At 45.7% G+C, this 16,397-nt stretch overlaps 1 protein-coding gene across 2 annotated transcripts; it reads left to right on the forward strand.

The window, feature by feature from the left end:
- Nucleotides 1–876: 876 nt before the first annotated feature.
- On the forward strand, nucleotides 877–15,624 carry pycr3 (pyrroline-5-carboxylate reductase 3). Of its 2 annotated transcripts, none has more exons than XM_060914044.1 (7): nucleotides 877–963; nucleotides 1,087–1,177; nucleotides 13,502–13,566; nucleotides 13,715–13,894; nucleotides 14,326–14,538; nucleotides 15,030–15,122; nucleotides 15,213–15,624. In XM_060914044.1, the coding sequence occupies exons 2-7, from the start codon at nucleotides 1,093–1,095 to the stop codon at nucleotides 15,393–15,395; spliced, it is 819 nt and encodes a 272-aa protein (XP_060770027.1). In that variant the 5' UTR covers nucleotides 877–963; nucleotides 1,087–1,092; the 3' UTR covers nucleotides 15,396–15,624. The 2 variants fall into 2 exon arrangements, with proteins under 2 accessions (XP_060770027.1, XP_060770028.1); XM_060914045.1 differs by having other exon boundaries at nucleotides 880–963; nucleotides 1,090–1,177.
- Nucleotides 15,625–16,397: the final 773 nt, after the last annotated feature.

Raw genomic sequence — 16,397 nt, forward strand, 5'->3', positions numbered from 1 at the left:
GTGGGCGGGCGTTTTCGCAGTATTTGTCCAATAATCGTCTTGCATTTTGAGATTGAAAAGCACATAGCTCCCAAATGCCATTGAAGTCCACTGAGGCTGGGCTGCATCGCGCTGTCGAGGGGGAAAAACTCACGCACACATTAGGCGAACTGGGGAAAGTTATAACGGAATGATTTCGCAATGTAGTGGGTTGAGCACATATATTTCTATGATTCTGGATCTGAAATAGCAATGTTATAAGGTCAGCTATAACATAAGCCTAGCGCAATTCATCCTACACAATGTTAGTCATTTTTAGAGGAGGCTGAGCCTCCCTCGTTGTCTTAGAGCAATCGCCCGTGCTCTACAAAGTATTGACTTTTTTGGGGGGGGGATACCAATGCACAGTCCAGGTTTCTGTTTTTGTTTTTTTTTTCATCTTAATTATTGTGACACAAACAATAAAACAATTTTCACCTTTAAAGTTGTAGGCATGCTGTGTAAATCAAATGGTGCTAACACCCACCCAAAAAAAAAATCAATTTAAATTCCAGTTTGTAATGCGACAAATCAGGACAAACACAAAAGGGGGATGAATACTGTATGTGCTTGATGAACATCCCAATCCTTAGCTAGCGAGCTAGAGTGTTTTGCATTCTGAACAAACTTTATAGCAATAGTTTGGGTCAGAAACATGAGTGCGATGGACACGTGTCTACATTCTTTTGGCCATGCAGTATAAATAGTGTAAATATTTTTATTCATACATTAGATGATGTTTGGAGGTATAAGACTGTTTTTAAATATTATATCGTTTCTGAGTTTCCCCCAACAAAAGAATGTGTTTATTTAAAAAGACTTTTATTTTGAAATACCGGACCTAAATTCCGCTGTTCATGGCACGTGTTTCAGTATTCAGCCTACTTCTATTTACACCTATATTGCTGTATACAGTGACAATCCGTGCTTCCCAGTAAACAGACTGTAAGTACACCAACATTAACACGTGTTGTCACGTGACCTACAGTGTAGTCAGATTTACTGAACACGTCTCTTCAGAAAGTGAATTAATTTCGTGTCGCTTTGTTTATTCCTGTTTTCCTCCAGAAGACCATGGATGAATTGTCTCAGCTGAAGATTGGGTTCGTTGGAGCAGGAAACATGGCTTATGGAATAGCACAGGGCATCCTGAAACCTGGTAGCGATATAATTAATCTCTTTATTTATTCACTAATTGGACCTCTACAGAGCAGGTCTGTATAAATTGTACTGAAAACAACAAACTCGTGGGTTTATCAATCCAGTGTAGATGTTTGTGGATTTGCCTGATATATATCTCCCAGTCTGAAAATGCGTTTAGAGATGTTCTCAGTACTATCAGGTGTTTTTCAGATATTATTATAGGTTGGTTTGCTGCATGTGACATACTGTTAAAAACATTATTTGTGATAATCAGAATGAAATCTAATACATTTCTGCACACAAAGGCAACGTGTAAGTGCAATACAGTTTGTCCATGATGTCCTGAAAATAATAATGTGCTCAGTCTGTCAACAGTTTCTTAACGAAAAAATAATGATTTTTTTTATCTTTATTGAAAATAACAGCAGCAAAGTACAAATGCAGTTATTAATACACAAACAACGACCCAAGAGCCAGGGGGAATTTTCAAATAAAGACATTTAAATAATGAGTACAAGTGAAAAGTTTTAGCAGCTTTCTTGTTTTTAGAGTCAGAGATGATGATTTTTTTTTAATATATACTGTTCAGTTTCATTTTCGAAGGCTATAAATGCAAGTTTTGAACGACTAAACTTGGCTTTATGAATATGGTATTTTCCTAAAATTATCAACAAGCGTAAAAACAATGATGGAGTAAATAATCCACTTCGTTAACGTTCATTACACCTGTAACTGCGTCTGTAACACGCCTATGGGTGGCGTTTAATGAAAACGTCATCAAAATGAGCCCACTGAGCTCAAAACGGGCGCGCGGGCGTTTCACGTAGTCACGTCGACTGATGCTGATTGGCTCACAGCCTGTATTTTTTTTTGTACGACCGCTAGTGGTGCTGTTACACCACTGAGCTCTACATAAAAATCTGGAGAGCTCGTCGGCCATTCCCTGCTGGCCGCCATCTTACCACTCACATATTAAACTGCCAATCCGATCAAATTTTCCCCAAGTCCAGCAAATGATGTGAGCATTTTGAAAAGAATAGATGGCAACTTATCTGTTTACACTACAGAGTTAGTAGCGATCTGGTTCGCCCTGGAATGGATAAAAGAAAACAAAATTCACAATACTGTCATCATCTCAGATAGTTATTCAGCTCTACAAAGCATACAGTCAGGTAGATCATTCAGGGGCGACCTCATCAGTGAAGTATACAGTACATTATTCCATCTAGAAGCAGTAGGAATAGTAACTAATTTTCTTTGGGTACCGGCACATGCTGGTGTTGAGGGTAATGAGCAGGTGGACAAGTTAGCCAAACAAACACTCAAGCATAAAAGAGGTAGATTTACTAATCCCTGTGAGTAAGGTGGAGGCTAAGGTCCTTATAAAGAATCATGCCAAATCAATCTGGCAGGAATACTGGGATGACAATGAAAAGGGCAGACGTCTGTACAACATCCAAAAACAGGTGGACAAAGGAAGAATGGAAGGTAGAAGTAGGAAAGATGAGAGCATGATAACCCGTCTAAGAATTGGTCACGCAGGGCTTAACGGTACACTAAAAATATTAGGTAAACATCACACAGGAAACTGTGATTACTGTAGCCAGCTGGAAACAGTACAGCATGTTTTATTTCACTGCAAACAGTATGAGGAAGAAAGAAGAAACCTTTTGTCAGTCATTAAGCACAGTGAAACAAAGCAGTTTTAATCTACCTGGCATCTTGGGTAAGGCCATATATATATCATTTTGTTCTCAGATTTTTCAAAGAAACTGGGCTAGCCCAGAGGATATAAGTTTTTGTTTGTTTGTTTGTTTGTTTGTTTTTTGTTTATTTAATCCAATATCTACCTGTTCCACACTCCAGCCCAGTTAATGCTCCTTTAAGTTGGTTGCCAACCGCCATGAAACCCTAAAGAAGAAGAAGAATTTGCCCCAAGAAAAGTGTCTCCTGACTTTTTTTATTCCCTTTCATTACCTCCTCTTATTTTTTTAACTTAACCCACATTCTCTATATAAAATCTTTTTCCTTCCTTCCCCATTTATGCCATATTTCCTGATCAATGTCAGTGAAATATAAACATGATGAACGTCTCCTATAGAGGGCTACCGTGTGACGTCATCGGACCGCGAGATTTTGTTAGGGCGCCATATTGGAAGACCAATTAGTACATACATACTCACAATATAAAACAAAGTACGCGCAAGAGTGAAGTGACACGATGGCTGATAATTCTGGTTATGTGAGTACATTACCAGCTGCAGAAAGGGCGCGGTATGTGGAGAAACTGGCTATGATTGATGGGTTTGACCCATATGATAAGACTCGGGGCAAGGGAGAATGGAAACATAAGGAGGACCCGACACCAATTCTGCCATCTGTTTGCTACCCAGACATTGTAAACTATTTGTTGTTTACACCCAGTGCCTACACTGCTGATGACTTGAAGGCCTACAAAGGGCTACAGGCTTACAATTATGTTGTTAGTGGCTTGGTTCGTGATATTACAGCTGTTGTTAAGAATAACCTACACATAGTTATGGCCAAGGTAATCTTGTTGATATTTATCTTTTAATATCATCTTTTCAGTTGAAAAATTAATACTTTTTGTTACTATTAAGGTATCCATAATTTAGGTTAATTTATCCAAATTGTACATATGTATTTATGATATATGCCTACACAACAACTGTGCTTTATTTATATGATAGGAGGGAGAGCAAGCCCCAAACCATCCTAAATTATTATTATTATTATTATTATTATTATTATTATTATTATTATTATTATTAAATTGTAGAAGTCTGGGAGGCTTGCTCCTCATACAGTTATCAACTTGGGGCCAATTTAGCATGTTTTAAATCTGAATTTCTTGCGTTTGCTTACCTCAAAGTGTCCACAGATCATGCACAGACTTATCCATTATATCCACAGTTTTTTGCCAAGTCTCACACAGGTTTCTTTCAAGTCTACTGTTGGGCCAATAAATCATAAATAAAACAGCTCAGATTTGTTTGTTTAAGTCGTTTGCCACTCCACTTTATTCTCGTGGGTTCACATACCGCTGCCGTTATTTCCCCCTAATCACGAGTTTGTTGGTCTTCCAATATGGCGCAGGGTCTGTTTACTTCCGGTTTCGGGTGACGTTAGTGAAATCCCTCTATTCACTTTGTACAGGACGCCGTCTGGGAAATAAACCGTTGACCAGGAAATATGACGAACCCTGATTTAAGAGTATTTATCAATTTACTTGCACTCAGTTTAAACTAAAATCATGTAGTTAAAACAGACAATCATGCCCATTTTGTCAATTTGTGCAAGTGGGTGTGACATGTAGATGATCTACATTGTCAATTGTGCTTAGCCTTAGGTAAATGAAAATAACTACTGACCAAATTAGAACAATAATATATCTCTCTTTATTTGCATCCTTCACTGCCATTTCTGCCTCGGGGTATGGTCCTTCTTTCATTTAGGCTGCTGAGGCTAATTTACTCAGGTCATCTTTCTTTTTGAATTTGAGTCGTTGAACTTGAGCTGTCACAATCAATATCAAACGTCCAGACTTTGGCTTTGATCTAGTCTAGGATATTTCCATCGAAAACCTGACACAGTCACAGTGTGAACACTGTGACTGTGTTAGGTTTTTGATATCAATGTCAGACTTTCAACAAAAATGGACAAGACGATGAGAGATTTTCTGGAGGTTTTTTTTTTTCTTTCTTTCGCTCTTGCAAGCCATCATAAAATGCAAACTTTATTATATCTGGCCAACCTAATGTGAAGGCTGGAACTGCTTCTCTTTGGCAAGGCGTCTGATGTCAGATGGTACAGATGACGATGCTACTCGCAGCTGGTTTTCCAGGTTTGGGTCAGTCAGTCTTGAGTAGAACCGATTCTTTGCAAGGGTCAGTTTGGGAAAAACTGCTCACAGCAGTAGGTTGTCCCAAACAGTGATGCAAACTTCAGTGCATGTCTCCTCAGAGTGGGAAAATCCTCAGGACGCACATACAGTTTGTAGAACTCAAGCAGAGGAAGGTTGTTGTACCTAGCTTTGAGCTCATCGTTGCTTTGCAGCTCAATGATTTCATGCTGTAGGTTGTCGGGCACATCAGCTGGTCCCACATTGAATGGTGTTGCAAATATATTCAGGTCCTTCTCGTAACTTTTCATCAGCTGGAACCTCTCTCCAAAGGCCTGGAGTAGTTTTGCACACTCCCCAGCATATTCAGATGTCACAGTAGGCTTTTGTTCTTGCAAAATAGGAAAGTGCACAGTGTTTGCCCTTTCCAGTTGCACTTGCCACAGCTTAAGTTTAGCTTCAAACGATTTCACATTTGAAAACAGTGAGACAAAAAGCTGGTTGGGACCATGGAGCTTAACATTCAGTTCTGAGAGGTACTTGGTAATGTCCACCATGAAGCCCAAATCACACAGCCACTTGCTATCACGGAGTTCAACAACTGGTTTGCCCTTCATCTCCATGAACTGCTTTACTTCTTCCCTCAAGTTGTAGAAGCGTGCGAGCATATCTGCGCGACTCAGCCACCCCACCTCATAATGGTAAACCAGGTCTCCATACTCTGACTCAAGCTCACTCAGTAGCTCTTTAAAGTGGCGGCTGTTAAGTCCTCTGCTTTTAATGAAGTTGATGGTGGAAACAACAGTAGTCATCGCATTATTGAGCTTCAGGGAATGTGCACCCAGGCTCTCTTGGTGTATGATACAGTGGCACACAACCAACTCATTTGGATCCAGACTGAGACGACTCATTTCTTTTTTAACCAACGCAGTCAATCCTTTCTGCGCACCAACCATGGCTGGGCCTCCATCTGTAATCAGTCCACTTAGCTTGTCAAACTGCAGGTTGAATTTGTTCATAGCCAAAACAACTTGCTCAAACAAATCCTCACCTTTGGTAGTGCCACGCATGGCTTGCAAAGACAGCATTTCCTCTCGCGTATCAAACTCTGCTTTAATTCCATGCACAAAAATGGCAAGTTGGGCGGTATTTGTGATGTCTGTTGTCTCGTCACGGGCTAAAGAGAGAAACTGAAAATCCCTCGTGGTATCCTTCAGTGTTTTCACACTGTCTTGTGTTATGTCAGTAATCCGATCTGAGACAGTTCTTCAAGACAAACTGACACTTTGGAAGAGTTTCACTTTGTCCGGTGGGAGCAGTTCTGCGGCAGCGACAAGGCACTCCTTCACAAACTCCCCTTCTGAATGTGGTTTCAGTTTCTTGGCGATTAGCTCACTGTAGCGGTTCGTGTAGAAGGGTGGAGCACAGAAGATGGCAGGACAGAGTTCGGGTTGATAGAGCGTTTTATTGCTACACTTTTCAGTCTAACAACTATATGAACTTTACAGACACACACACACTCGGCGTCTGGTTCGGGGAGAGCTCCTCTGCTCTCTGCTCTCCCTCTTTAAGTAGGGCACGGTCACTGGGAAGACACACACAAACAGATTAATTGACGTCAGGTGTAGTGATTCTGCCACTTAGCTTCCCTGACTCTGCTCTCCTGTCACAGACCGGCGCTTGACCACGCCCCCGCTGCCACATACCCCCATCGCCCGACTCAGGCTGGGCAGCCGTCCGGCCTGCAGCCGACTCCCCCCCCGACAGGAGGGGAAGTCTGCCATGACCATCTGCGCCCCCGGCCTGTGGACCACCTTGAAATTGAAGGGTTGGAGTGCCAGATACCAACGGGTGATCCGCGCGTTGGCATCCTTCATGCGGTGGAGCCACTGGAGGGGCGCGTGGTCCGAACAGAGGGTGAAAGGGCGCCCCAGCAGGTAGTAACGGAGGGCGAGGACCGCCCACTTGATTGCCAGACACTCTTTTTCTATGGTGTTGTAGTGCCCCTCACGCACCGACAGCTTCCTACTGATGTATAGGACTGGGCGGTCCTCCACCTCCTGGGACAAAACCGCCCCCAGCCCTCTGTCCGACGCATCGGTCTGTAACATAAAGGGGAGAGAGAAGTCAGGGGAGTGTAAAAAGTGGCCCCCCACACAGTGCAGCCTTTACCTCAGAAAAAGCCCGCTGGCATTGCTCCGTCCTCTGGACTGGATCTGGTGCCCCCTTTTTAGTGAGATCAGTCAGTGGGCTGGTGACATCCAAATAATTAGGTATAAACCTCCGATAATAGCCAGCCAGCCCCAGGAACTGTCTCACCCCCTTTTTGGTCTTGGGCCTAGGGCAGGCCACAATTGCTGCAGTCTTGTTAATTTGGGGACGCACCTGCCCGTTGCCCAAGTGGAAGCCCAGATACCGTACTTCCACCCACCCAATCGCACACTTCTTCGGGTTGGCTGTGAGACCCGCTCACCTCAGTGACCTAAGGACGGCCCTCAGATGTTCGAGATGCCTCGGCCAGTCATTGCTATAGATGATAATGTCATCGAGGTAGGCGGCCTCATAGGTGGCGTGGGAGCGGAGGACCCTGTCCATCAGCCGCTGAAACGTAGCGGGCACCCCAAACAGCCCGAACGGAAGTGTGATGAATTGGTGGAAACCAAACGGTGTGGAAAAGGCTGTTTTTTTCTTGGGATAGTGGAGTCAAGGGGATCTGCCAGTATCCCTTTGTCAAATCCAGTGTCGAATAAAAGCGAGCCGTGCCTAGTCGATCGAGCAACTCCTCAATCCGAGGCATTGGGTACGCGTCAAATTTAGACACCGCGTTGACTTTTCTGTAGTCCACACAGAACCGGACCGACCCGTCGGCCTTGGGCACCAAGACCACTGGGCTGCTCCAGTCACTGTGGGACTCCTCGACGATGCCCATTTCGAGCATGGCCTCGAGTTCTTCCCGAACCACCTTTTTTTGTGTGTTCGGGTAGCCTGTAGGGGCGGCTACGCACTACCACCCCCAGGTGCGTCTCTATGTGGTGCTCTATGAGGTCAGTGCGACCGGGCAGGGGCGAGAACACACCCAAAAACTCGGTCTGCAACTGGGCGACCTCCGCGAGTTGGGTTGGGGAGAGGTGGTCTCCACAGAGGACCGGAGGGGTACATGACGCCAATGCCCCTTTTTGAACCTCCGGCCCCAGCTCTGCCTTCTCCGGAACCACCGACACCAACGCCACGGGGACCTCCTCATTCTAGAGTTTAAGCAGATTGAGGTGGTAAATCTGTAGCGCCCCACCCCTGTCCGTTCGCCTCACCTCGTAGTCGATGTCCCCGACTTGCCGTGTGACCTCAAAGGGCCCTTGCCACTTGGCGACCAATTTGGAGCTCGATGTGGGCAACAGTACGAGTACTTTATCTCCCGGTGCGAACTCTCTAAGGCGCGTACCCTTGTTGTACAGGCGGGTTTGCCGTTCTTGGGCCTGCCGCAAATTCTCCTGGGTTAGGTGGGTGAGGGTGTGGAGTTTTGCGCGCAGGTCCATAACGTATTGAATTTCGTTTTTGCTTTGTGAAGGTCCCTCCTCCCAATTTTCCCGCAGCACATCTAGAATGCCGCGTGGCTTACGCCCATATAATAAGTCGAACGGGGAGAACCCCATGGAGGCTTGGGGGACCTCTCGCACTGAAAACAGCAAGGGCTCGAGCCACTTATCCCAATTACGTGCGTCCTCACTTACGAATTTTTTAATTATGTTCTTGAGGGTGCGGTTGAACCGTTCCACTAAACCGTCCATTTGTGGGTGATGTACGCTGGTGCGGATCGGCTTAATCCCCAGTAACCCATACAGTTCGCGCAGTGTCCGTGACATAAACGTGGTGCCTTGATCAGTCAGAATCTCATTCGGGATTCCAACTCGGGAGATAATGCGGAAGAGCGCCTCCGCAATACTGCGTGCTGAGATATTGCGCAGAGGCACTTCTTCCAGGTATCGCGTTGCATAGTCCACCAGAACTAATATAAAGCGGTACCCTTGTGTCAACCAATCTAATGGCCCAACGAGATCCATCCCAACTCTTTCGAACGGGGTCTCGATTAATGGTAGAGGGCGCAAAGGTACTTTTGGAATGGCCACTGGATTTACTAACTGGCATTCACGGCACGCCGTACACCACCTCCGAACGTCGCCGCGAATCCCCGACCAATAGAATTGGGCCATTTTTCGGGCTAGTGTCTTATCCTGCCCTAAGTGTCCAGCCATGGGATTAAAGTGAGCCACCTGGAATACCAATTCCCGGCGGCTCTTTGGAATTAAAAGCTGCGTGACTTGCTCTTTCATCTGAGTGTCCTGCGTCACTTGGTATAATCTATCCTTCATAATAGAAAAATAGGGGAAGGACGGGGTGGCGTTCAGCAGGAGCATTTGACCATCGATTACTCTCACTTGGTCAAACGCATGCCACAGAGTCTCGTCTCGCGACTGTTCTAATGGGAAATCCACAAGGGATCCCCCGAGAGAGAGGAGGGGCCTGTGGCTCCTCACTCTGACGCAGAGATGACGTAGACGGCTCTGTGACAGCTGCTCCCGCCAAGGTGACACCGGGACCTCCCCCTGCTGAAGTATGGCAGGACCCACTCTCCACTAAATGGCTCATCAACTCCCCGAATCCCGGCCAATCAGTCCCCAAAATTATCGAGTGGGTGAGGCGAGGATTAACCACCGCCTTTACTATGAATTTTTCCCCTCGGAAAAAAATGTGGACCGACACCAAAGGGTAGCTGTGAACATCCCCGTGCACACACAACACCTTCACCCCCTGTGCTCCCCCCAATGCCTCGTTTTGCACCAGGCTTTGGTGAATTGAGGTTTGATTACAACCGGAATCCACCAATGCCTGATATGTATCCCCTTGAATACTCACCGGTATGCGATACGCTCCGGCCCGATCGAGGGCGGCCTCTGGCGCATCGGGGATCCGAACCACCGCGCCCACCTCCATTGCTGTGCACTGCTGTTGGAGGCGGCCCGGCTCCCCGCAGCGCCAGCAAACCGGCCCAGGCTTCCTCTCTGCACTGGTGTTCTGGGGCTCACTCACCTGAAGGGGGGGAGAGACAGACGCAGGAGGGAGAAACGGGAGGGCACCGCGGGTGCGGCGGGCCGGCTGGGGTGGCGCCGGCCCCCGCCTCCCCGGTGGGGGAATGGGGCGAGGACGGGACACAGGAGGAGAGAGAGAGAGAAGAGAAGAGGCTGTCTGCTGTCCTGCTGCCAAATGGTCCTCCGCCAGCTCGATGGCCTGATCCAGCGACGCCGGGCGGTGGCACTGGACCCACTCCGCGGTTCCTGCTGGCAAGCGCGCGATGAACTGCTCCAGTACCACCTGGTCGACGATCCCCTCAGCGTCGCGGTTGTCGGCCCTCAGCCACCACCAGCAGGCGTCCCGGAGTTGCTGGCCAAACGCAAATGGCCAGCCGACTTTCTCCAAGCGCAGAGCGCGGAAGCGCTGGCACTGCTGTTCGGGGGTGCGCCCCACACGCTAGAGGATGGCCCGGCAAAGGTCCGCGTAGGCCGGTCGGTGGGGAGCTGTAGCGTGGCCAGCTGCGCCTCTCCCGTTAGCAGGGGGAGGAGGCGCGCCACATGCTGATCCATCGGCCACCCCGAGGTCTCCGCAACTTGCTCAAAGAGCGTGATGAAAGCCTCGGGGTCATCCTGCGGGCCCATCTTTGTCAGGGTGAGGGGGGACGGGCCCGCGGTGGGAGTGTCGGTAGTCACTGCCGACGCGAGGAGGTGCCGGAACACCTGTCGATCCTCTTGCTGGGCCAACACCAGGGCCTCGAAACGCTACTCCTGCTCCTTACGGAGCGTGACTAGCGCCTGGTGCTGGCTTTGCTGGGCCGTGGCGAGGGCGTGGACCAGGTCGGCGAACGGGGAAGACTCCATGGGGCGGTTTGGTGTCTGTGCTCCAGGTCCCGGGTTTCAGCACCACTGTAGCGGTTCGTGTAGAAGGGTGGAGCACAGAAGACGGCAGGACAGAGTTCGGGTTGATAGAGCATTTTATTGCTACACTTTTCAGTCTAACAACTATATGAACTTTACAGACACACACACACACACACACACTCGGCGTTTGGTTCGGGGAGAGCTCCTCTGCTCTCTGCTCTCCCTCTTTAAGTAGGGCGCGGTCACTGGGAAGACACACACAAACACAGGTTAATTGACGTCAGGTGTAGTGATTCTGCCACTTACCTTCCCTGACTCCGCCCTCCTGTCACAGACCAGCACTTGACCACGCCCCGCTGCCACACTCACTTACCACAAAACCAGCCTGTGTAACGTTTTCTTGGTTACCTTGAGGTCTTGTGAATGTTGCTTGTTGGGTGCCCAAACTCTGCCGAAGAGCATTAATTTTATCCACACACACTTGTCCTTTCAGCTCATCCAGTTTGGCGTGTTTGGTGCTGTAATGATGCTCCAGATCAGCCTTTTTCATCACTGCAAGGGCATCCCCACAAACTAAGCAAACTGACTTGCCTTTTACTTCTACGAAAAAATAATAATTTGTCCATTTTTCCTGAAAAGCATGACATTCCACATCTACTTTTCTTCATAATTGCCATGGTGCATTTTGGTGAAATCGTTAAACAGTCTGTCTATGCCTGCTAAATGATGTGACGTGACCGTGCGTGACCACGCTCTGCCCATGTGGGGTTCAGGACCCTGACCTCGGCCCGGAAAGACAACCACTCACCTATTTTATTAACTGTGGTCTCATTTTTTTTCTGATTTTAAATTTTTTTTGTGTGTGAGACTAATTATGAATCATCTTGTGGGCTGGATCAAACGGTCTCGCGGGCCGTAAATGGCCCGGAGGCCGGACGTTCCCCACCCCTGGTGTAGAACGATGTCTGCAGCACCAGGTAGTTTGAGATGTTGGGGAACTCAACGGATGGATAATTTTCCAAATAATAGGAAAAATCCGTCTTTGTTAGCGTGTAAGGATCTATCCCACTGAGTGGTTTCTGTATCCACTTCTTTTGAATGTACTTCTTGGTTTTAATAGCTTGCTTGTTTGCTGTACACAAACATGGCAATAAGTTCTTGTGTTAATGGACCAGACTCCACTTTTGGATCATTAATCACTTTTGACTGAGAATGCCCTGCATGGGTTTTATGTTGGCTTCTGGCACATCCGTATAGTTCTGAATACAATACCTACAATTAAAAAAGTTTTGGTTTTATTGTATTTATTTAATTCCTGGTCTCCCATCTGTAATAGGGAATGATGTTGCATCCCATTAATACACTTGACAATAGATTATTAGATTCTAATAGAATAGATGAGCCAAAATAATTGGTAATTTTTTTATGGGCCTTGACTTGTTACAAGTATGAAAAGGTGGACCTCAAAGCAGAAAAGGTTGAGCACCCTGAAGTGTGAGAAAAGGTTATTTGGTGCATGTGAGGTAGATGTGCAAGCTCTACGTTTAGAGCAGGGGTGGGCAATTATTTTTTCCATGGGGCCACATGAGAAACAGAAAACTTTGTGGAGGGCCGGACCAAAAGGCTGAACTAAATTCTGCATAATATTAATTGTATTTCTTTATATAAAACAGTAAATAACATTGTTTTTACAAACTGGTAAGAGTATGGAAAAAAAGAGGTTGCCTTACAAAAAATGTCATTCATTTCAATCAAATTTCCCAAAACAATGGTTAACAAAACGTGAACGTTTGTACCATTTTTTTCAGTCACATTCACCCCAAAACACAATAAAGACATCACAATATTGTCTTTCTACTCCAAATATTAAGCAAGATACATCATATTATAATAATGATGCCCACATTTGTAGTCTAATCACCTCATTTGGTGTTTTTCAGTTTTTTATTTGTTCAGTGAGAGAAATCTAGTCTCTGTTGGTCTTTAACGAGTGCATCAAAGTCAGGTTGAATGTCTGAGGTGGAGATGCAAAGCACAGCTGACAGATGATTATCAGTGAGAGAGGATCTATACCTGGATTTGTTAAACTTCATCACTGAAAACGTCGATTCGGTGTAGGTATCAGATCTACAGATCGGCTTGGGCTCCGGCGCCTGCTGGTGACGTCACACTATGTGATTGGCTGGATCATTTGAAGGATGACGTACAAGTTTGTGGTTGGTCTGGACAAATTATGGAAGTAGTTATCACGGGATTAGGTTTCGTGGAATTTCATGTCGCGCGCATTGCGTTTTTGTTGAACACAACTTCAAAATAAATGCACATTCAGTCCATGCATGAGGTAAAATTAGAAAATACGTTTATTTTGTAATTTCTAATTAACCTTACACGAGCCGGTCAGAATGAACCAAAGGGCCGGATGCGGCCCGCGGGCCGTAAAATGCCCAGGTCTGGTTTAGAGATTATGTTGTGTCTCATGACTTTTTATCAGTATTCCAAATGTTCTGTTTTAAAGAATGATACTGGATCTGTGTGTGTTCTGCTTTGTTAGGTGATGTTTTTCCATCTAATGTGATTGTAAGCGCCCCGTCCAAAAACAACTTTTCTCGCTTCCAGGTAAAATCGCACATGCATTATTGTTTCTGTCTGGTATAAAATACTCACAATGCAGTCAAACATGCTTGAAAAATTCTGGATTAAGACTGTCATTTGCTAATTACTAAGAGTCTCATTACTGATATTCTGGCCACCATTTTTACTCCAGGCAATGGGAGTTGCAGTCACACACTCAAATGAGGAAGTTATTCATAATTCTCGTCTGGTCTTCCTGGCAGTCAAACCCCACCTGATCCCTACTGTCCTAAGCGCACTCTCGGAGCATGTCACCCAACAACATATTATTGTCTCGGTGGCAGCTGGAGTCACCCTAGCAACACTTGAGAGGGTGAGAGATACTGTTATTTCTGTATACACTCACCAGCCATTTTAATAGGAACACCTGAACGTTCATGCAATTATCCAATCAGTCAATCATGTGACCGCAGTCATCTGCAATGAATATCATCATGCAAATACAAGCCAACAACTTTAGTTGATGATCACAAGGAAATGTGTGACTGATAAGAAAGGTTAGAAGAGACTGGAGAGCCAGGTTCGAGTTGACAGGCAGGCTACAGTAAGTCAGCTAACCACTATATACAACTGTGGTGAGCAGTAAAGCATCTCAAACAGCGGAAGGCCACATCAGGTTCCAGTTCTGTCAGCTAAGAACAGGAATTGCATGAATAAGCAGGAATGGCAGGTGAATGTATAAAAATGGCATATACAATATTCAAAAAACATTAACTTTCAATTGCCTCAATTTTCACTGTCTAGTTGTTGCCTGGAGGATCCTGTGTGATGCGCCTGATGCCGAATCTTCCATGCAAGCTTCAGGAAGGAGCTCTGCTTCTAGCATGTGGAACAGGAGTCAAGCAGGAGGTGGCTTCTGTATTGAAGGGTCTCCTCTCACCTTGTGGACTAGTGGAGGTTGGACCCGAGTCCTGGATTGATGCCCACACAGGCCTAAGTGGCAGTGGTGTGGCTTTTGTGAGTATGACAACACTCGTGTTTAAACAGTATGAAAAATCAGGTCTGGAAACCTGCAACATGGTTTCACAGGTTTTGGCATATCACAATGTCGGCTTTTGCGTTTTCAAAAAGGATGACGTTAAATGATGCAATGTATAGAACCACAGTCACATACATACAACCTGGTGTTGTCAGGTGCCCCCCCCCCCCCCATTGCTGTTACACGTGGTCAAAAATCATAAATACTACAGCTAAATGTAGATTTTAGATTTCTTTATCACTGTGTACTATTACACAGTTAAATCATGCTAAAGCAGTGGACAAGGTCTGAAACAAAACTACGATTCGCAATAATGCCTATAACAGTTTTGCTATGGTGCTTGTGTAATGACCTGATTAGATTACATGTCTATAAGTACTATTAAAAAAAACCTACAAACCTTTTAGGAATTAAGACATTTCTGTGAAATCACATTTTTATAATTTTAACATCCAACTCTGTTTGATAGGTGTATGTGTTTGCTGAGGCCCTGGCTGAAGGAGCTGTTAAAATGGGAATGCCAAGTGTACTGGCTCAGCGTTTTGCAGCCCAGACTATACTCGTAAGTATTTTTACAGCTGTATATGTTTTGAGCCATTAGTCTGTATAAATAAATAACTTGATGTTATTACAACTTAAACGGTTTTGACAGGGTGCAGGTCATTTGTTGCGAGATGGTGAGAAGCATCCAGCACAGTTAAAGGCGGAAGTGTGTACTCCAGGCGGGACCACAGTGTACGGACTTCATGCACTGGAAAAAGGAGGGTTCAGGGCAGCCGTCATGGGGGCCGTGGAGGCAGCCACAGAAAGAGCAAGAGAACTCGGGTGCAGTTGAAGGAGGAGCAAGACAGTCTGTGAGAAATAGAGAGAGTGATGGCAAGACTGGACAATGAGCCATTAGTTACAATGTAATGTAGAGTTAAGGATGTGTAGAAGATGAGAAAGCAGCACTAAAAAATCTTAAATGTACATAAATTCATTAAATTAAGTCATACATTTAATCACAAACCAAATATTTTGTATCACTGTCTGTTATCTATTAAATAGAATCCGGTTTATTGTAATCTGTTTTGCAGAGGTTTTGTCAAAAGCATTGCTTGGGAAAGCATTCCAACATTAACAGAATTGGGGGGGGGGGGGGGCATCTAATCAAATGGTGCACCACATTTAGAAGCATGTTCAATAGATCACGTTCTCAAAGGTTTCGTTTCTCCTGCAAAACTGAACAGTTTGGACAGACGTGCCATGGAAAAAGTCGAATGTTGATCATTTCACAAATCTAAATCCAAGTTCTTTTATAGCAGTGGAAGTTACCGCAAACGCATAAATGATATTTGCCTGCATCTGTTATTACTGTGTAATATGTTCAACTGTGGGCGGCACGGTGGTGTAGTGGTTAGCGCTGTCGCCTCACAGCAAGAAGGTCCTGGGTTCGAGCCCCGTGGCCGGCGAGGGCCTTTCTGTGCGGAGTTTGCATGTTCTCCCCGTGTCCGCGTGGGTTTCCTCCGGGTGCTCCGGTTTCCCCCACAGTCCAAAGACATGCAGGTTAGGTTAACTGGTGACTCTAAATTGACCGTAGGTGTGAATGTGAGTGTGAATGTTGTCTGTGTTATGTGTCAGCCCTGTGATGACCTGGCGACTTGTCCAGGGTGTACCCCGCCTTTCGCCCATAGTCAGCTGGGATAGGCTCCAGCTTGCCTGCGACCCTGTAGGACAGGATAAAGTGGCTAGAGATAATGAGATGAGATGTTCAACTGTAATATGTAGCTTACAGGGTTTTGTTTTCTCATCTCATCTCATTAAAACGAACAAAAAGAACAGAGCACATTACTCCAAT

The sequence above is a fragment of the Neoarius graeffei genome, chromosome 2, assembly GCF_027579695.1.
Source record: "Neoarius graeffei isolate fNeoGra1 chromosome 2, fNeoGra1.pri, whole genome shotgun sequence".
Lineage (NCBI taxonomy): Eukaryota > Metazoa > Chordata > Actinopteri > Siluriformes > Ariidae > Neoarius > Neoarius graeffei.

Bases quoted from the DNA above. Each gene is read 5' to 3' on its own strand.
- pycr3 (XM_060914044.1), top strand. From the start codon at position 1,093: ATGGATGAATTGTCTCAGCTGAAGATTGGGTTCGTTGGAGCAGGAAAC. The intron at 13,895-14,325 runs GTGAGAGATACT...TTCACTGTCTAG, and splicing joins CCCTAGCAACACTTGAGAGG to TTGTTGCCTGGAGGATCCTG. The intron at 14,539-15,029 runs GTGAGTATGACA...TCTGTTTGATAG, and splicing joins GTGGCAGTGGTGTGGCTTTT to GTGTATGTGTTTGCTGAGGC.